The 21,628-nt window shown below is 43.6% G+C and overlaps 1 protein-coding gene across 1 annotated transcript; it reads right to left on the reverse strand.

The window, feature by feature from the left end:
* Window positions 1-1,828: 1,828 nt before the first annotated feature.
* inhbab (inhibin subunit beta Ab) lies at window positions 1,829-16,171 on the reverse strand. Its single transcript, XM_024402176.2, has 2 exons — window positions 14,834-16,171; window positions 1,829-3,869 (listed from the first exon to the last, which is right to left on the reverse strand). The coding sequence occupies exons 1-2, from the start codon at window positions 15,333-15,335 to the stop codon at window positions 3,043-3,045; spliced, it is 1,329 nt and encodes a 442-aa protein (XP_024257944.1). The 5' UTR covers window positions 15,336-16,171; the 3' UTR covers window positions 1,829-3,042.
* Window positions 16,172-21,628: the final 5,457 nt, after the last annotated feature.

A 21,628-nucleotide genomic window follows, 5' to 3' on the forward strand; every position in this document is an offset into this window, starting at 1 on the left:
GTCACTGGCATCGTCATGGATGAATCCCAGTTTCAACTGTACCAGGCAGCTGGCAGACAGTGTGTATGGTGTTGTGTGGGCAAGCGGTTTACTGATGTCAACGTTGTGAACAGAGTGCCCCATGGTGGCGGTGGAGTTATGATATGGGCAGGCATAAGCTACGGACAACAAACACAATTTTATGGCACTTTGAACACAAAGCGATACCGTGACGAGATCCTGAGGCCCATTGTCGCGCCATTCATCCGCCGCCATCACCTCATGTTTCAGCATGATAATGCACGGCCCCATGTCACAAGGATCTGTACACAATTCCTGGAAAACTGAAAATGTCCCCGTTCTTCCATGACCTGCATACTCACCAGACATGTCACACATTGAGCATATTTGAGATGCTCTGGATTTATGTGTACGACAGCGTGTTCCAGTTCCGGCCAATATCCAGTAACTTTGCATAGCTTCAAGAGGAGTGGGACAACATTCCACACGCCACAATCAACAGCCTGATCAACTCTATGCGAAGGAGATGTGTCGCGCTGCGTAAGGAAAATGGTTTGTCACACCAGATACTGACTGATTTTCTGATCCACACACCTACCTTTTTATTAGATTTTTTAAAACTTCTGTGACCAACTGATGCATATCTGTATTCCAAGTCATGGTGAAATCCATAGATTAGGACCTAATGAATTTATTTCAATTCATTGATTTCCTTGTATGAACTGTAACTCAGTAAAATCTTTGAAATTGTTTCTGCGGTTATATTTTTTCGTTAGAACCATTTAAAAAAACGAAAGCATTCTGATGTTTCCATGACTGCGTTATAGATCCATTTCCAGGATGCTTGAAGTAAAGTGTTACTGAAAATGTAAATTAAATTAAACACAATACAGAACTTGTACAACTCATTGTGTTTAATAATGAAGCAAACATTTCTGCCAAATAAATTATATAAAAACATATCCACAAGTGACATTTGTGGTTTGTACAACAAAGTAATATAACACCTTATTTTCAGTAACTTAAGAGTATGTAAAGTTGTCCAAATGTTTCAGAGTCTTCTCTTTTGTCAATGGAAGAATAATTCACCAAATTAAAACACATTCAATGATCTTTATGTATTTGTTATTTATGACCTTTCATGTTATACAGTATGTTTATTATCATATATATTACATGTCTACAACTACACTGTTCTCCAATTTCAATTTGTCATTTAGAACAAGAAAATGGCAGTGAAAGAATTGTTGAAAAAATAAAATTATGGGGAAAAAAATTAAATTCATTTAACCGTCTGAATTTTTAAAAAAAAATTTAGGACTTTTAAGTGTATGTTTCATGGTGTTCCTACATCAAAGTGTTGTTTGTCTTTGTCATCGCTAGTTGTTAGGAATATTAATCGAGACGCTTCAGTAGAGATTGTCCTTCTGGTAAACTGCTCAACTTGAAAGCTAATGGTGCTCCTGTCTTTGGTGTTACTTTGATTGAGAGACTATGTTCCGTAACTGTAGTGTGTATGATGTATATGTATATGATATAAATGTATATGAAGAGTTTATTTCCAAAAATGTTATATCCACCAATTTTTTCACATTTGTGTTTTTTTTTCATCAGAAATGATTGTTTATGGGTACCGTCACGTGTGTGTAAAACAATGACTGTTCTCAGATGTTTCATTTAAATATTTTAAGTATTTTTATATATATATATCCAAGTATTTTTATATATATATATATTATATATATATATTATATATATTATATATTATATATATATATTATATATATTATATATATATTATATATATATATATATATCCATTGTTTAGGTGGAATGGAATGTTCATATCCTGTATATTTGACTGTGATGGTTGTCTCACCTAGATGTGGTTGTCTCACCTAGATGTGGTTGTCTCACCTAGATATCTTAAGATGAAGTCACTCTGGATCAGAGTATTTGCTAAATTACTAAAAGGTCAAATGTAAATGTTTTACATACACATCTCATATTACTGATTTGTTTGTTTTATATATTTAAGTATTGATGTCATCCGTAACATTTGTACAGTTCTTTATATATATAAATATATATATAAAAAACGTAGTTATTTGTTTCATTTGACTGTGTAAAACCTAGCAATACTACTTTTAGCTAAACTACATGATTATTTGTCACTGAAATAAACCATCAAGTAATTTCTGTCATTGAACTCCATGCCATGATTAGGATAGACTCAACCCAATTTCTTTCAGAAGTTCTTTCAAATATAAAAGCTAATAAATACAACTTTTTTTTTTACAATGTTGGAAAAAAAACTCTTCATATGTTTTTGCTTGAGAAGTCTGTAGCGGTAGTCTTTTCATCTGTTTGGTGTTTTACCGTCAATGTGATCAAGCAAGAATGTTGGTATAGTGCAAATTTCAACATTAATAATTGTTTTTCATGTAAAAAGACAAAATAGTTCAGAAATATTAATAATAATAATAAAAAAAAACTTGTTATTAATTATAAAAGTGTTTGGCTCCAGTAGCTGGTCAAACCTATTTCTTTCAAGTATCTCTCAACAGTAACAAACAACTGAAACACAGACGCACATTTGAACAAAATCAACAACAAAAAACAAAAAAAAACAAATGAAAAAATAAATCAAAACCATAATGTGAAACATTAAAAAGACCACACGGTAATACTTGATCAGTTGCATAGTTTTTTCTTTCAGGGAAAATTGTTCCCATGTTCATTGCAGTGCAGAGAAGCAGGAATCACATAAGTAGTCCCACTCTTGCTCTCCATTCAACAAAAATATATTCTGTATTTTTATTTTTTTTTTTAAATCTGAAAGACTTCACAATTTCCCGTTGGATAATCAGACAAAACGGACAGATCAGTCAGTCAACAATTTTTTTACATGACTCCCCAAAAAAAGGTATTGTTTTTGTTTGAAGGGATAAACGGCCCATCATCCCAACGGGTGTCTTCTTGTTATTGGTGAGTCTATATATATATATATATATATATATATCTGCTCTCTTTCACTGTCTCTTATGAGCAGCCACACCCGTCCACAATCATGTTCTGGATGTCCTTCTTGATGATCTTCTGCTCCTCGTTGTAGTAGAGCATAGACATGGCGCGTAGCCGCGTGGGCACGCAGCACGACTGGGTGTTCTGGAAGGGCGCGTAGCCCCGCATTCGGTAGTGGTTGATGACAGTGGAGTGGAAGGACAGCGAGGAGCCCGTGATGCTGGCCACGTGGCTGGGGCAGTCGCCCTCGCAGTAGTTGGCGTGGTAGCCCGGCGGCGCGATGATCCAGTCGTTCCAGCCGATGTCCTTGAAGTTGACATAGAACTGCCGCTTGCAACAGATGTGCATCTTTCCGTCGCACTCCAGGCCGCGTTTGGCGCGTCGGCGAGCGTGTTCCTCGATGCCGGGCCGCAATACGACCATGAGGAAAGGCCGGTGGGATTGGTCCCTCTCCCGTCCCGGTTGCTCGCCCTCGGTGTGGACCAAGATGGGTGTGGCACCCGCCTCGGTGCACTGCGGGCAGGAGACTCGTAGATCGATGATGCTGCCACCGGTGTCCAGGAGGGACTGGATGCTGTGCGACACGGGGAGCGTGTGCCAGCCGCTGCGCCTCGTGTCCACCATCTTCTCAGACACCAACTCCTCCTCCTCGCCCTGGGTCTCATTGAAGGCAAAGCCTGGAGCTTTGGCCTTCTGCCGGCGGCGCTGCAGAAGCTGTATGTTCACCTTGCCCTTGCCTCGCCCCTTGGCCAGCTTGAGGAAAAGCCACACGTTAGCCTGCTCCACCACTGAGAGCTCACTGCCCTCCTTGGAAATGTCAAAGGTCACAGCGGATGTAGCGTCGCCTAGAGGAGAAAAGGGAAAAGGTTGTTTAGTCATCACAATGAGAGCAATGCTTCAAATGTTCATAATCATTTTTGGTTAGACAACGCAGGTTTTCCTTTGCTCTTCTAAAATAAAACCTAGTATGTTTAAAAGAGGCTGTACAGGAATGTAACTGCTGACTGGAGGTGTGCCCCTCTTTGTCCAAAAATGTAATTTCTGGACGATTCTGTGTGTCTGTCCATTTAGGGGACTTCTTTTGGCTTAAGAGCACCCCTAGAGGCAAAAGCCACATAGCCTCCTTTAAATATATTCAAATGCTTACTCTAAGTATCAAATAGAGCTCTAGACTGAAGGAGAGATATTGTACATGCTTTTGACCATGGACAGTCCATTCTATTCCAAATCCATACTCTGTAAAAGAATGCATTTGTTCAAGGTCTGCCGTGTCTGACTAGGTTTGGCTCGGCTTTATCTTCCCCAGTCACTCTGTATGGTTAGGAAAGCAACGGGCGTCAGGTTACACTTTATAATAACCTCCTAGTGACTTTCATTAGTAAGTCTTTATAAATACTTGTGTAGAATTGAGTCCTGGAGATGCAGTGATTGGACTAGTGTATGATGTTCATATTAGGACATACTCATGGATACCAGACATTTACTGTCTGATATTGTACACAGTTGCCCCTAATAAAAAATAAAAATAAATATTTTTTTATATCGGTTATAATAAATGTTTCAAAAAAATGTAATATAGAGAGTTACCATGAAGTCTCTCTGGCCAATGGTCAACATTGTGCAATCCATCACGTAATAACACACATCTCCAACACACCCTCATTGCTCATTAAGCTCATTAAGAAATGCTAGCGGCCATGACTGAAGTCAAACGAGAGTTGTCTTGGGGGTGTGGTTTGATGTGGGTGTGTTATTTGCACATATCGTACCCTGGCAGAGACTGTTGTTTGTCCCCCCTGAGTCACCATAGCAACAACATAGCCACCTCCTCAAAATAGTCACTTCCTTAAAATAGTCTGAATTAATTTAGGATAAATTAAAAGTCTGTAATTACAATAATTTTGACGTTTTTGCAGTGGTCTTAGTCTCGCAATTTTACACTTAACTAAGGTGTTTGGTGTAGTATTTATCATGCTAAAAAATATGCATGCAGTCTAGTCAAGTCTGGAAAGTCGGGAAAAATCTGGCTGCGCTCTCAGGACTGATTTCTGAGAACAATAACATGCCTACAACTTCCTCATCAGCTGTCCAACTATCGTAAATAAGCACAAGCTACAGGCTGTTTATCAGTGCCCAAAATCACTAGCTCGCTAGCTAAGTTCCAACACAATAAAGCTAGCAAGTAGTAGTTACTGTAGCAGACACATTGAACAGCCAGGATCAGTTTATCAAGTCGCTGGTGAGTGGCAACGTGTGTGCTAAGGTGACGTTTTTTTTTTTTAACAACTTTCTCACTATCTATTACCAAAGTGTGCGTCTGTCTGGCAGTGTTCGTGCATAGCTGGCTCTCTGTGGTTTTTGTCGGTTTTGGAGAAACATGTCCTGGGAATCTCATTGAATTGAATCACAAACAAACAGGAGTGTAGTGTAACACCTAGTGTAACTAAACAAAGACAGTCAACCATCAAACAGTCTGTCAAGGTTTGTCGGAATTAGTTAGTACTTTTGGGGGCTTTAGCTGTTAATTAGGCATCATAAACCATAAATATATTGAAATGGGAGCAACTCATATCGCATATGCATGTACAGAAAAGCCCACCAACACTAAATTATTATTCATACAATTCATTCACACACTACCCTCTCTATCTCTTCTCCTCCTCTATCTCTTTTTCTCCTCCTAATGAACAAATTAATAAACAAAGCGGGGAACAAACAATAGTTTGAATGAAAAGCGCTTCAAAATATATTTGGCTAGATCTAAAATAAAAAGAAGAAAATAAGGCTCTTACCCTCTCTAGTCCTCTCTGTTCTTCCCTCTCTAGTCCTCTGTCTCTCTGTTCTTTCCCTCTCTAGTCCTCTCTGTTCTTCCCTCTCTAGTCCTCTCTGTTCTTTCCCTCTCTAGTCCTCTCTGTTCTTTCCCTCTCTAGTCCTCTCTGTTCTTTCCCTCTCTAGTCCTCTCTGTTCTTTCCCTCTCTAGTCCTCTCTGTTCTTTCCCTCTCTAGCTCTCTATTCTTACCCTCTCTAGCTCTCTGTTCTTTCCCTCTCTAGTCCTCTCTGTTCTTTCCCTCTCTAGTCCACTCTGTTCTTTCCCTCTCTAGCTCTCTGTTCTTTCCCTCTCTAGTCCTCTCTGTTCTTTCCCTCTCTAGTCCACCCTGTTCTTTCCCTCTCTAGCTCCCTGTTCTTTCCCTCTCTGTCTCTCTTTTCTTTCCCTCTCTAGCTCTCTGTTCTTTCCCTCTCTAGCTCTCTGTTCTTTCCCTCTCTAGCTCTCTGTTCTTTCCCTCTCTAGTCCTCTCTGTTCTTACCCTCTCTAGCTCTCTGTTCTTTCCCTCTCTAGTCCTCTCTGTTCTTTCCCTCTCTAGTCCTCTCTTTTCTTTCCCTCTCTAGCTCTCTGTTCTATCCCTCTCTAGTCCTCTCTGTTCTTTCCCTCTCTAGCTCTCTGTTCTTTCCCTCTCTAGCTCTCTGTTCTTTTCCTCTCTAGTCCTCTCTGTTCTTCCGTCTCTAGTCCTCTGTCTCTCTGTTCTTACCCTCTCTAGTCCTCTCTGTTCTTTCCCTCTCTAGTCCTCTCTGTTCTTTCCCTCTCTAGCTCTCTGTTCTTTCCCTCTCTAGTCCTCTCTGTTCATTCCCTCTCTCTTTTTTCCTTTCCCACCTTCCTCCCATCCTCCCATATCTCTCCCTTTCCATATCCTTCTCTCACTTTGCTCAGGCTCTTTGAAAGACCTCTCCATCCAACCCCATCTCCACATATAGCTTCCACACTGCCTAAAAGTAATTATAGGGGCCCATATTTGGATGAATGAAGTGATTATACACGGCCAGGAGCCCTCCGATTCGCCTCCATGCCCCCACTCCCCCACACAATCGTTAACCCCCCTAATTCCGCCAACTCATTATTGTCCCTTTCTTTAATCGAAGGTTCATTCAAAAGGGTGGTTATTTATAGTGCCAAGCCATTATGATGCACATTTATGTAAGCAAACAAGCCAGGGAGGAATGCTCTTATTGCACCGCTCTGCTGTATACATTGGCCGACCCTCAATCAAGAAAGCCTCCAGAATCGGAGCCCCCCTCGTTGGGTTGGCGTGCAGTGCGTGACAGCATGCTGTGGTACATGGATACATGTTGTTGTTCCGATGCATTATATTAAACCTTTCCTGTTGATGTTTTTTTGCATCTTTGTCTGATATCATCTTTGATTCACCCACTTCACACCTGAATATGACAATTCTTTCCAACACTAGATATGTACGTGGTTGATGTACACTATATATATATATATAAAAGTATGTGGACACCTCTTGAAATTAGTGGATTTGGCTATTTAAGCCATATACTGGCAGTAGAATGGCCTTATTGAAGAGCTCAGTGACTTTCAACATGGCACCGTAATAGGATACCACCTTTCCAACAAGACAGTTTGTACAATTTCTGCCCTGGTAGAGCTGCCCCGGTCAACTGTAAGTGCTGTTATTGTGAAGTGGAGCAACAACGTCTCAGCCGCGAAGTGGTAGGCCACACAAGCTCACAGAACGGCACCGGCCAGTATTGATGGGCGTAGCACTGAAATATGGTCTGTCCTCAGTTGCACTACAGAGAATACTTGGAACACTACAGAGAATACTTGGAACACCACAGAGAATACTTGGAACACTACAGAGAATACTTGGAACACTACAGAGAATACTTGGAACACTACAGAGAATACTTGGAACACTACAGAGAATACTTGGAACACTACAGAGAATACTTGGAACACTACAGAGAATACTTGGAACACTACAGAGTTCTCTGGAAGCAACGTCACAAGAACTGTTCATCGGGAGCTTCATGAAATGGGTCTCTGTGGCCGAGCAGCCGCACACAAGCCTAAGATCACCAAGAGTCGGCTGGAGTGGTGTAATGCTCTCCGCCATTGAACTCTGGAGCAGTGGAAACGCCTTCTAAGGAGTGATGAATCACACTTCACCATCTGGCAGTCTGACGGATGAATCTGGGCTTGACGGATGCCTGGAGACGCTACCTGCCCCAATGCATAGTGCCAACTGTAAAGATTGGTGGAGAAGGAATAATGGTCTGAGGCTGTTTGTCATGGTTTTTAGCTAGGCCCTTTTCCCTTAAGGGAAATCTTAACACTGCAGCATACAATGACATTTTAGACAATTCTGTGCTTCAAACTTTGTAATATATGTTTGGTGAAGGCCCTTTCCTGTTTCAGAATGACAATGCCCCCGTGCACAGAGCGAGGTCCATACATAAATGGTTTGTCGAGATCGGTGTGGAAGAACTTGACTGGCATGCACAGAGCCCTGACCTCAATCCCATCGAACACCATTGTGAATGAATTGGAACGCCGACTGCGAGCCAGTCCTAATCGCCCAACACCAGTGCACGACCTCACTCATGCTCTTGTGGCTGAATGGAAGTAAGTCCTCGCAGCAATGTTCCAACATCTAGTGGAAAGCCTTCCCAGAAGAGTGGAAAGGGGGAGGAGGGGATCAACTACATATTATTGCCCAAGATTTTGGAATGAGATGTTCGACGAGCAGGTGTCCACATACATTTGGTGATGCAGTGTATCTGAAGCAAGAAGGTTGCAAAATCGAAGCGTCTGTATAAAGCTATCCCTGATGCAGTGATAATTATTATTATTTAAAAACAGTTATGTAAGTTTTATGCAACATATTTTTGAGGGCGGACCATCACACAGAAAACGGTTTTACTCACCAACCTTCTGGATGGTGCCTTTGATGAACCGCTCTTGTAAAAGTGTGAAAACCGTGGCCTGAAATCCAACAACTTGGCCTACTTTCAGTTCCTCTGAACATAGAGACATTAGGGTACAGTTGTACAGTGCAGTTTTCTGCGTTGACACAAAGTGCTTGAGAAAGAGAGACACAGCTGGGGAACACGTGTCTCTGCTACTTCTCTGCTACTTGTAGGAGGATACAGTCTCTCTCTCTCTCTTTCTGTGTCTCTCTATCTCTCTGTCTCTCTCTCTCTCCATGTCCACCAACCTCTCTCTCTCTCTCTCTCTCTCTCTCTCGCTCTCTCTGTCTGGCTCTCTCTCTCTCTCTCTGTCTCTCTCTCTTCCATGTCCTCTCTCTCTCTCTCTGTCTCTCTCTCTCTGTCTGCTCCACCTCTCTCTGTCTCTCTCACTTTCTCTCTCTCTCTCTCTGTCTCTCTCACTCCCTGTCCAACCTCTCTCTCTCTCTCTCTCTCTCTCTGTGTCCTCTATCTCTCTCTCGCTCTCTCTGTCTCTCTCTCTGTCTCTCTCTAGCTCTCTCTCTGTTTCTGTCTCTCTGTCTCTGTCTCTCTGTCTCTCTCACTCTCTCTCTGCCTCTCTCTCACTCTCTCTGTCTCTCTCTCTCTCTCTGCCTCTCTCTCTCCCCGTCTGATGATAACATTTAAGCTCTGAAAAGTTCCTTCTGCGCCCTGTTCTTAATATCCACAACACAGCATTTCTATGACAGCAAGATTGTCTGAACGTTTATTTTGGTTGTCTCCATAAGACATCCCTTTGCAGAAACCCTTTTTGGTTCCAGGTAGAATGATTTTAGTTCTAGGTAGAACCCTACCTGGAACCAAAAAGGGTTATACCTGGAACCAAAAAGGGTTCCATGGAGACAACCGAAGAACCCTTTTTGGAACGCTTTATTTCTAAGAGTGTAGAGTCCTGAGTGCACATTCCCCCTCACATACGAACCCCAGAACTGTCAAGATACCTCTCTGTGTATTCTTCTCTACTGTCATCATACCTCTCTGTGTATTCTTCTCTACTGTCATCATACCTCTCTGTGTATTCTTCTCTACTGTCATCATACCTCTCTGTGTATTCTTCTCTACTGTCATCATACCTCTCTGTGTGTTCCTCTCTACTGTCATCATACCTCTCTGTGTGTTCCTCTCTACTGTCATCATACCTCTCGGTGTGTTCCTCTCTACTGTCATCATACCTCTCGGTGTATTCCTCTCTACTGTCATCATACCTCTCTGTGTGTTCCTCTCTACTGTCATCATACCTCTCTGTGTGTTCCTCTCTACTGTCATCATACCTCTCTGTGTGTTCCTCTCTACTGTCATCATACCTCTCTGTGTGTTCCTCTCTACTGTCATCATACCTCTCTGTGTGTTCCTCTCTACTGTCATCATACCTCTCTGTGTGTTCCTCTCTACTGTCATCATACCTCTCTGTGTGTTCCTCTCTACTGTCATCATACCTCTCTGTGTGTTCCTCTCTACTGTCATCATACCTCTCTGTGTGTTCCTCTCTACTGTCATCATACCTCTCTGTGTGTTCCTCTCTACTGTCATCATACCTCTCTGTGTGTTCCTCTCTACTGTCATCATACCTCTCTGTGTGTTCCTCTCTACTGTCATCATACCTCTCTGTGTGTTCCTCTCTACTGTCATCATACCTCTCTGTGTGTTCCTCTCTACTGTCATCATACCTCTCTGTGTGTTCCTCTCTACTGTCATCATACCTCTCTGTGTGTTCCTCTCTACTGTCATCATACCTCTCTGTGTATTCCTCTCTACTGTCATCATACCTATCTGTGTGTTCCTCTCTACTGTCATCATACCTCTCTGTGTGTTCCTCTCTACTGTCATCATACCTCTCTGTGTGTTCCTCTCTACTGTCATCATACCTCTCTGTGTGTTCCTCTCTACTGTCATCATACCTCTCTGTGTGTTCCTCTCTACTGTCATCATACCTCTCTGTGTGTTCCTCTCTACTGTCATCATACCTCTCTGTGTGTTCCTCTCTACTGTCATCATACCTCTCTGTGTGTTCCTCTCTACTGTCATCATACCTCTCTGTGTGTTCCTCTCTACTGTCATCATACCTCTCTGTGTGTTCCTCTCTACTGTCATCATACCTCTCTGTGTGTTCCTCTCTACTGTCATCATACCTCTCTGTGTGTTCCTCTCTACTGTCATCATACCTCTCTGTGTGTTCCTCTCTACTGTCATCATACCTCTCTGTGTGTTCCTCTCTACTGTCATCATACCTCTCTGTGTGTTCCTCTCTACTGTCATCATACCTCTCTGTGTGTTCCTCTCTACTGTCATCATACCTCTCTTATGTGTGCCCATCTCCCACTCTAACTTCAACTTCCTAAACCCATTTGGTGCGTTCATTCTAGAACGTCAACCTCACTATAAATATACAGTAGTATGGGGTTTCTGTCTGTTCATCATCTCTCTGTGTGTTCACTATAAATATCAGTAGTATGGGCTTCTGTGTGTTCCTCTCTACTCTGTCAACCTCACTATAAATATCTGCATGAGGTTTCTGTCTGTTCATCATCTACTCTGTGTGTTCCTCACTATAAATATCAGTCAGTATGGGGTTTCTGTGTGTTCCTCTCTACTGTCATCATACCTCACTATAAATATACAGTAGTATGGGGTTTCTGTCTGTTCCTCTCTACTCTAGAACGTCAACCTCACTATAAATATACAGTAGTATGGGGTTTCTGTGTGTTCCTCTCTACTCTAGAACGTCAACCTCACTATAAATATACAGTTGTATGGGGTTTCTGTCTGTTCCTCTCTACTCTAGAACGTCAACCTCACTATAAATATACAGTAGTATGGGGTTTCTGTGTGTTCCTCTCTACTCTAGAACGTCAACCTCACTATAAATATACAGTTGTATGGGGTTTCTGTCTGTTCCTCTCTACTCTAGAACGTCAACCTCACTATAAATATACAGTAGTATGGGGTTTCTGTGTGTTCCTCTAATGTAATAGCTGAACAGAGAAATATACCAGGTATGGGGTTTCTGTCATTTTCCAACTCAATTAAAAATACAATGGACTATAAATTACAGTAGTATGGGGTTTCTGTGTGTTCATTTAGTCTCATATAAATATACATTTGGGGTTTCTGTGTGTTCATTTAGTCTATAGTCCATATTCACTATAAATATACAGTAGTCCATATGGGGTTTTAGTCTGTAGTCCATATTCATTTAGTCTGTAGTCCATATTCATTTAGTCAGTAGTCCATATTCATTTAGTCTGTTCCATATTCATTTAGTCTATAGTCAACCTCACTATAAATATACAGTCCAGTATGGGGTTTTGTCTGTAGTCCATATTCATTTAGTCTATAGTCCATAAATTCATTTAGTTTCTGTAGTCCATATTCATTTAGAATCTCATAGTCCATAAATTCATTTAGTCTGTAGTTTCTGTGTATTCATTTAGTCTATAGTCCATATTCATTTAGTCAGTAGTCCATATTCATTTAGTCTGTTCCTATTCACTTAGAACGTAGTCCATAAATTCATTTAGTCTGTTTCCATATTCATTTAGTCTGTAGTCCATATTCATTTAGTAAATATACAGTATTATGGGGTTTCTGTGTTCCATATTCATTTAGTCTGTAGTCCATATTCAGTTTTAGTCTGTGTGTCCATATTCATTAGAGTCTGTAGTCACTATAAATATCAGTAGTATGGGGTTTCTGTGTCCATATTCATTTAGTCTATAGTCAACCTCACTTTATTTAGTAGTATGGGGTTTCATATTCATTTAGCGTTTCGCTCCTTTACTTTAGTCCTCTAATGTAATAGCTGAACAGAGACAGCATTTAGTCTATAGTTTCCATTTTCAATTTAGTTGAAAAATCAATATTTTTTAGTCGACAGTAGTCCATATTCATTTAGTCTATAGCCATATTCATTTAGTCTGTAGTCCATATTCATTTAGTCTATAGTCCATATTCATTTAGTCTATAGCCATATTCATTTAGTCTGTAGTCCATATTCATTTAGTCTGTAGTCCATATTCATTTAGTCTATAGTCCATATTCATTTAGTCTGTAGTCCATATTCATTTAGTCTATAGTCCATATTCATTTAGTCTATAGTCCATATTCATTTAGTCTATAGTCCATATTCATTTAGTCTGTAGTCCATATTCATTTAGTCTGTAGTCCATATTCATTTAGTCTGTAGTCCATATTCATTTAGTCTGTAGTCCATATTCATTTAGTCTGTAGTCCATATTCATTTAGTCTATAGTCCATATTCATTCAGTCTATAGACATATTCATTTAGTCTATAGACCATTTTAACTTATAACTTAGTCTATCCATTTTAATTTAGTCTAATAGTCCATTTTAATTTAGTCTACAGTCCATATTAATTTAGTCTATAGTCCATATTAATTTAGTCTACAGTCCATATTAATTTAGTCTACAGTCCATATTAATTTAGTCTATAGCCATATAGTCCAGACACACAATTGGCATGTCACTTAATTTACAATTCCTTTTTCTTAATCTCATACCAACCTTTCATTTAACCTTTATTTAACCCGGCAAACCAGCTAATAACAAATTATTTATTTTCAATGACGACCTCCCAAACATGTATTGAATGTGCCCCTCCAGCAGCTGCGTTTGTAATGTCTCACTGAAATCATCTAGTCAAAGCTGCAGTGGACATTCTCTGAAGCGTGGGGAACTCGTGCTAGCTGAGGATGCACATAACCCCCAAACAAAGAAACTGAAAAGGGATGTCAATAAGTTTCATCTAAGCCTTGTTGACCACAAGTTCGAAGGAATCTTCAAGAGAAAGCCATAAACACCACAGACACTTGTCAACTTTAAAACGTTTCCAGACCTCGGCAGACCACACATTTCACACACGCAGGTAGCGTGGGTTTCAGGTAGTGTGGATGTTAGGCAGCGTGGGTTTCAGGTAGCGTGGGTTTCAGGTAGTGTGGATGTTAGGCAGCGTGGGTTTCAGGTAGTGTGGATGTTAGGCAGCGTGGGTTTCAGGTAGTGTGGGTGTTAGGCAGCGTGGGTTTCAGGTAGTGTGGATGTTAGGCAGCGTGGGTTTCAGGTAGTGTGGATGTTAGGCAGCGTGGGTTTTAGGTAGTGTGGGTTTCAGGCAGCGTGGGTTTCAGGTAGTGTGGATGTTAGGCAGCGTGGGTTTCAGGCAGCGTGGGTTTCAGGCAGCGTGGGTTTCAGGCAGCGTGGGTTTCAGGTAGTGTGGGTTTCAGGCAGTGTGGGTTTCAGGTAGAGTGGGTTTCAGGCAGAGTGGGTTTCAGGTAGTGTGGATGTTAGGCAGTGTGGGTTTTAGGCAGCGTGGGTTTCAGGCAGCATGGGTTTCGGGTAACGTGGGTTTCAGGCAGCGTGGGTTTCAGGCAGCATGGGTTTCAGGTAATGTGGATTTCAGGCAGCGTGGGTTTCAGGTAGAGTTGGTTTCAGGTAACGTGGATTTCAGGCAGCGTGGGTTTCAGGTAGAGTTGGTTTCAGGTAGGACGTTATTTTACACTACACGCCTAGACAAAAAGCTGCTATTTAGAACCTAAAAGGGATCTTCGGCTGTTCTCATAGGAGAACCCTTTGAAGAACCATTTTTGGTTTCAGGTAGAACAATTTTCCTTCTAAGTAGAATTCTCTTTTATTCCATGTAGAACCCTTTCCACAGAGGGTTCTACATGAAACCCCAAAAGGGTTCTACCTGGAACAAAAAATGGTTCTCTTATGGGATAGCAACATATAAATTGCGCTAATGTTTCTAGCCTATGGGGAAAGCTGAAGAACCCATGGGGAACCTTTGTTTACTGCTGGTATTTAAATGAAGAGGAAACAAGGGGTAGTTTCTGGTTCTTTTTCAAACCATTCAACAGGAGTAATAACTACCTTGTACCTTACCACTACCGAGTGGTGTTGGTTTAAATCAACCAAAACATATCCAAGAAGTAATTCATGTTATTACTGTATAATTAACATTTTACCATGTCATTTCTTAGTACCTAGGAATACACTTTAAATGAAACGCTATACACACCTGGCTCGGCAAAGGTGATGATCTCGGAGGGCGGCTCGGGTGGGGGCGCCGCCCCCACGCCGCCCCCCGGCCCCTCCTCCTGGATCTCCACGCTGCCGTCCTTGCCCACGCGGCCCACGTGTAGTTTCTTGATGGCGTTGAGCAGGGCGGCGCGCGGCACCGGGTGGGTGACGTTGGGCCTCGCGCTGAGATGGAGCATGTCCAGGATGTGCTGCTTCACCGCTTCCACCATGTCTGTCTGAGCCGACGTCTGAGCCGAAGCCGATTCAGATCCAGGAGGGGCCGGGACAGAACCCGGGTCCGAGCCCAGGTAGTCACTCCTCATCTGGGCCAGCACACAGGAAGGACAAGGGGTCACCTGGATCTCCTCCACCTGCTCCTGTCCCCGTGTAGCTCCATCCACCACCGCAAGTGATCCCGCTACCGTAGCGGAGCCACATCCTGTCTGCAGCCCAGGGAGAAGCAACGCCAGCACCCGAGCCAACGCGGCTAACGAGGGCATCCTGTGCTACAAAGCGCAGACAACTCACAGACACACACACACACACTCACACATACACACTCCTTGGAGAGGGTGATGAGAGGACTGCGGCAAGGGGTGACTGAACGAGAAGCAGCACACCGGAGAGCTCTCTTCACCTTACCTCTGTTTCCCGGAAAGAACAAGTTTGAGAAAAGTACAATCAGAGTGGTACTATAATAGCTTCTTCTTTGAGAGTGGTACTATAGCTTCTTCTTTGAGAGTGGTACTATAGCTTCTTCTTTGAGAGTGGTACTATAGCTTCTTCTTTGAGAGTGGTACTATAGCTTCTTCTTTGAGAGTGGTACTATAGCTTCTTCTTTGAGAGTGGTACTATAGCTTCTTCTTTGAGAGTGGTACTATAGCTTCAAAAAGTTGGATGTTGGAAAGTGGAGGAGGTTTTGAGACCAGGCTCTTTACTTTGGTCCTCATAAACCAGGTCTTTGCTGCAGTCCTTGTAAACCACTTATCCTATCAAGTCCAGGAAAGCAGGTGTCTCCTCTCAGCTTTGTCTCCTCTCAGCTTTGTAAAACCATTCCTCTTCTTTTTGTCCAGTTAGTGAAGTCTCTTGTCCACTCTCTCCAGTCTCGTGTTTGGTAGAGAGTGTCCACGCTACTTTAGTCCTTGAACAAAGTGACTGGGAGATAGAGCAGTGTGTTGAGCTGCAGTAGTGATGGTGTCCTTTCCTGCTGATGTACACAGCACTGGAGAAGCCTCACTATGTCGGAGTTGAATGGCTTTGTAAAAGTGGGCAGGGTTAGAGTGCTCTCTCTCTCTCTCTCCCTCTCCCTATCAATCTCTCTCTCTCTCTCTTTCTTTCTCTCTCTCTCTCTTTCTTTCTTTCTCACTCTCAACTCTCAACTCTCTTTTTTTATCCCTCCCTCTCTACCCTTCCCCATTACTACTGTATATTTCACTACTTCCTCCCTCTCCACCCCTCCCCATTACTACTGTATATTTCACTACTTCCTCCCTCTCTACCCCCCCCATTACTACTGTATATTTCACTACTTCCTCCCTCTCTACCCCCTCCCCATTACTACTGTATATTTCACTACTTCCTCCCTCTCTACCCCCCATTACTACTGTATATTTCACTACTACCCCCCATTACTACTGTATATTTCACTACTTCCTCCCTCTCTACCCCCCATTACTACTGTATATTTCACTACTTCCTCCCTCTCTACCCCCCCATTACTACTGTTTATTTCACTACTTCCTCCCTCTCTACCCCCATTTCTACTCCCTCCTACCCCCCCATTACTACTGTATATTTCACTACTTCCTCCCTCTCTACCCCCCATTACTACTGTATATTTCACTACTTCCTCCCTCTCTACCCCCATTACTACTGTATATTTCACTACTTCTTCCCTCTCTACCCCCCTCCCCATTACTACTGTATATTTCACTACTTCCTCCCTCTCTACCCCCCATTACTACTGTATATTTCACTACTTCCTCCCTCTACCCCCCATTACTACTGTATATTTCACTACTTCCTCCCTCTCTACCCCCCCCCCATTACTACTGTATATTTCACTACTTCCTCCCTCTCTACCCCCCATTACTACTGTATATTTCACTACTTCCTCCCTCTCTACCCCCATTACTACTGTATATTTCACTACTTCCTCCCCTCTACCCCCATTACTACTGTATATTTCACTACTTCCTCCCTCTCTACCCCCGCATTACTACAGTATATTTCACTACTTCCTCCCTTTCCTCACCATGGAGGAGGAGGAAGAGTCACTGTGTCACCCTGATTCATTCTTATCGCACACGCACGCACGCACACACACACACACACACACACACACACACACACACACACACACACACACACACACACACACTCACACAGGGGATACAGTAAGCTATACTCATGACTCAGCATGACATCATCGTGAGTTCAAGCCGCTGATATACACATGTTGGAATGGATTCTCTAGGGAATTTCTCTTCACCCCTAGAGTCAGTTTCTTGGGCAGTGGTTTCCTTGAGGATCGCTGATAAACGTGACCTGTTGGACTGTTGACTTGGGACTAGTGGCGGTCAGATAAAACAGTGAACACGTCACATGGTTACATCTGTGGGGTTCTTACAAGTCCAGTGTGCTGAGTGAGTTGTTGTTACATTTGTACCATTCGAGTGGCACGCTTCACAAGCATTTTTTTCCCTCCATTTTTTACTTTGTCTGTGAACTACTGTGAAAACCATTCGTATAGGCAAGTCTGATTAGGCATAGTCAGAGTAATTAATTTCTTAATATATGGCTCTGGGCTTTGGCTATATCACAGCCTCTGCCATAGAAACAAACAGAGCATGGTGTCTGTGATTGGACCTTTATAATGCAATATCTAGCACAAACCGTTCAAAACTAAATACCTATTTACAAGAGCTAGGTAGAAAAAAAGAGGCTATCAGGTTTAAGGTAAGACCCATGTGCAGACTGTGTTGAAGTAACAATGTTTATTGTACCAACAGGGGAAGGCAAACGACAGGTCAGGCAGGGGTCGATAATCCAGAGTAGTGGGACCAAGGTACAGGACGGCAGGCAGGCCCATGGTCAGGTCAGATAGAGGTCGGTAAACCAGAGTAGGGGGCAAAGGTACAGGACGGCAGGCAGGCAGGGTCAGGCAGAGTGGTCAGGCAGGCGAACTCGGAGTCAGGACAGGCAGGGGTCAAAACCAGGAGGGTGAGAAAAGACAGACTGGAAAAAACAGGAGCTGAGACACAAAACGCTGGTAGGCTTGAACAAACACGACGAACTGGCACAGACAGACGGAAAACACAGGTATACATACCCAGGAGATGAGTGGGGAAGATGGGCAACACCTGGAGGGGGGTGGAGACAAGCACAAGGCGCCCCCACCACCTGGTGTCCTACCTGGGTACATACCTGGCTGAGCGGCGCTCAAACTCAGAGATGAGGCCTGGGACCAGGATGTCCCTAGCGGAGACCCAGTACCTCTCCTCCGGGCCATAACCCTCCCAGTCAAAACAGGTACTGGAATCCCCTGCCCCGAGGTCGAACCTTCAGGAGACGTCTCACTCTGTACGCCGGTCTGCAGGCGATGAGATGGGGTGGGCCTGGAAACAGGAGACAAGGGGCAGTCAGACATGGGTTTAACTCTAGACACAGAAAAGTTAGGAACAATATGGAGGGTAAGGGACAACAGAGGACAAACAGCAGAGGGGATAATGATCTTGGAGCGCGGGGGAAAAGGTCTCGGTTTCCGGGGATGTAGGACAGGTTCCAGCCCACGATGGCACCAGCAGCCCAGTCAATGGAGGGATTGTGTTGCTGGAGCCAAGATAATCCCAATACCACGGGAACCTGCGGAGACTCAACCAGCAGGAATTGGATCGTCTCGTGTGGTTCCTTGACACTCGTAGGTTGACTGGGGTGGTCTGGTGGGTGACCCGTCCTACAGAGCACCCGTCCAGCGCTTAAACACCCATGGGAATGGAGAGGGGTTGAGTTGGGATGCCAAGCTTGGACGCCAGGGTAACATCCATGAGACTCACATCGGCCCCACAGTCAATGAGTACCTGGAGAGACTTGGACTGGTCGCCCCACCGCAGGATGGCACGGAGAGGGGGGCGAGCAAGAGGAGATGAAAAATGAACTTTAAGACCCACCAGAGGTGTACTCACTCCAAGGAATGAGCTAGGACTCTCGAAGGGACAGATAGACACATAAGGACCGACAGTACCGCAATACAGATGACTCTGGGTCTCAAGTCTGCGTACACCTTTGGCTGGAGACAGCCTAGCCCTGCCAAGCTGCATCGGCTCGGGAAGAGGTGAATCGGCAGTCTCCGGAGACTCTTGGAAGGACTCAAGTAAGCTTGGATCCTCTCCGGGACAAAAACACTGGGGACTTCCAGAGTTCATCAGATGCAAGGTGGGATCCCTGAGAGAGCGATGCGGACCGCAATCGTACCTCTTCTCCCTCCAACGTTCCTGTAGCTGACCATCGATCCGGATGGTTAAAGCGATGAGTGAGTCGGGATCGGTTGGTAGTTCTCGGGCTGCCAGCTCATCCTTTATCTCCTCCGATAATCCGTGCAGGAACATGTCGAACAGCGGTTCCATATTCCAGGTACCCTTTGCTGCTAGCGTGCGGAACTCCACCGCATAGTCTGCCACACTGAGGGTGTCCAGCCGAAGCTGGAGTAACTTCCGGGCAGCATCTCTCCCACAGCTAACTACTGTATATTAAATGTCAGTCTTATTGAATATCTGATCTGTAATAAACCATATCAGGTCTTTTCTACTTTCTACTAGAACGGGATCACAGCTAACTACAGTATATACTGACCTACGTCTAGTTGTAATGGTATAAATCTCAGCGGACTATGAACAGTCCAGGTTTGAGGTCAATTACCCTTATTGCTTTTCATGAAGGAAAATTTGACAAATTTTCATTTTTTTTGTTTACTTCCTGAACATGACTAAAATGGAATGGAATTCTCTTAGATCATTCTCTGTAAGCTGACATGACTTTCTCTCTTTGCTTTTATATTTCTTTCTTTCTTTCCTTCTTTCTTTCTTACTTCCTTTCTTTCTTTCTTTCTTTTGTTTCTTTCCCTTTCTCCTCCACTTTATTCGTCTCTCCGTCTTTACCTCCTGTGCCTTCTCTTTCATCCCAAGCATTTTTGTCCCACGTTTTGTCCCTAGCTGTCTTTTCCTTCTCCGTGTAACATGATGAACAGCTTTTCACCTCTGTCTGTATTATAACGATGAATTGGTTTTGTGTAACGTGATACCTAAAGCTTTCTACCGGAGAACAGTGTGTTTTCCTCTATGTCTATCCACTGTGGAAAGATACAGCTGGTCGTTGTTGGTTTTACATAATCATCATGGGGGAGATTGATGTTAAGAATCGTACCACTGTCAAAGGTTATACGGTGACAAATAAGACACAGGTCCAAGGACCTCTTACCAAAACAGAAGAAAATGCTCCAAAACAGAGTAAAGTTGGAAGGTAATGAACTCACTGGAGCACCCATCGGTGTATCTTCAATTGAACAGACCCTCCACTACCTCACACCAATAAGAGGAGAGGACATCAGACCCTCCACTACCTCACACCAATAAGAGGAGAGGACATCAGACCCTTCACTACCTCACACCAATAAGAGGAGAGGACATCAGACCCTTCACTACCTCACAGCAATAAGAGGAGAGCACAGGGTGCATCTTAATAGTATCAAGTGGTTTCCTCTGCTCCTCTCCCGTCTCTCATCTTCACCGAGCTGAAAACACGCAGTGGGACAGGTAAAAGCAAGATGGCCGATGCCTACACTACAATGGAAATGTGTTTCCTCTGTCTTGTTATATTCCTGACCTGTGACAACTACTAATGGAAAGGAGACTTGGAGAGGAAGCCGTTTTTAGACTATTGAGATGCACCCTGGGCCCCATTCATCCTGTTGTTAATGGTACCAAATTGTCCATAAAGATCTAAACAGACCAATCTAGACAACTTTGTTGATTGTTGGCGGTGATGTGCTACGTCATGGACACGGTTCACTTAAGTGCTTTGTCACTTTGAAATACAGCGTAGCTCGGCAGGAGGCGCTAGTTTATAGCTACGCTACGCCGTAAAACAGTCCATGTGGACCAAAGCCTGCAGCTGCACCGGTCCCCCCTTCAACAGTGAGGTAATGGGAGCTGCTACCTGACTAAAACCTTGGATAAACCGCCGGTAGTAGTTGGCAAACCCTAGAAACCGCTGCACCTCCTTTACCGTGGTCGGAGTCGGCCAATTACGCACGGCTGCAATGCGGTCACTCTCCATCTCCACCCCTGACGTGGAAATGCGGTACCCTAGGAAGGAGACGGACTGTTGGAAGAACAGATATTTCTCAGCCTTGACATACAGGTCATGCTCCAACAGTCGACCAAGCACTCTGCGCACCAGGGACACGTGCTCAGCGCATGTAGCGGAGTATATCAGAATGTCGTCGATATACATCACTACACCCTGCCCGTGCAGGCCCCGGAAAATCTCATCACAAAGGTCTAGAAGACTGATGGAGCATTCATCAACCCTTATGGCATGACGAGATACCCATAGTGCCCTGAGGTGGTACTAAATGCCGTCTTCCACTGGTCTCCCTTCCGGATATGCAACAGGTTGTAAGCGCTCCTGAGATCCAATTTTGTGAATCAATAAGGAAGAGACTGATTCTCTCCTTATGACCCTCCTGCGTAACCATGTCAAGTGGAGCGGTGGCCACCCTAATCATCCCTGACCC

Source organism: Oncorhynchus tshawytscha, linkage group LG28 (assembly GCF_018296145.1).
Source record: "Oncorhynchus tshawytscha isolate Ot180627B linkage group LG28, Otsh_v2.0, whole genome shotgun sequence".
Lineage (NCBI taxonomy): Eukaryota > Metazoa > Chordata > Actinopteri > Salmoniformes > Salmonidae > Oncorhynchus > Oncorhynchus tshawytscha.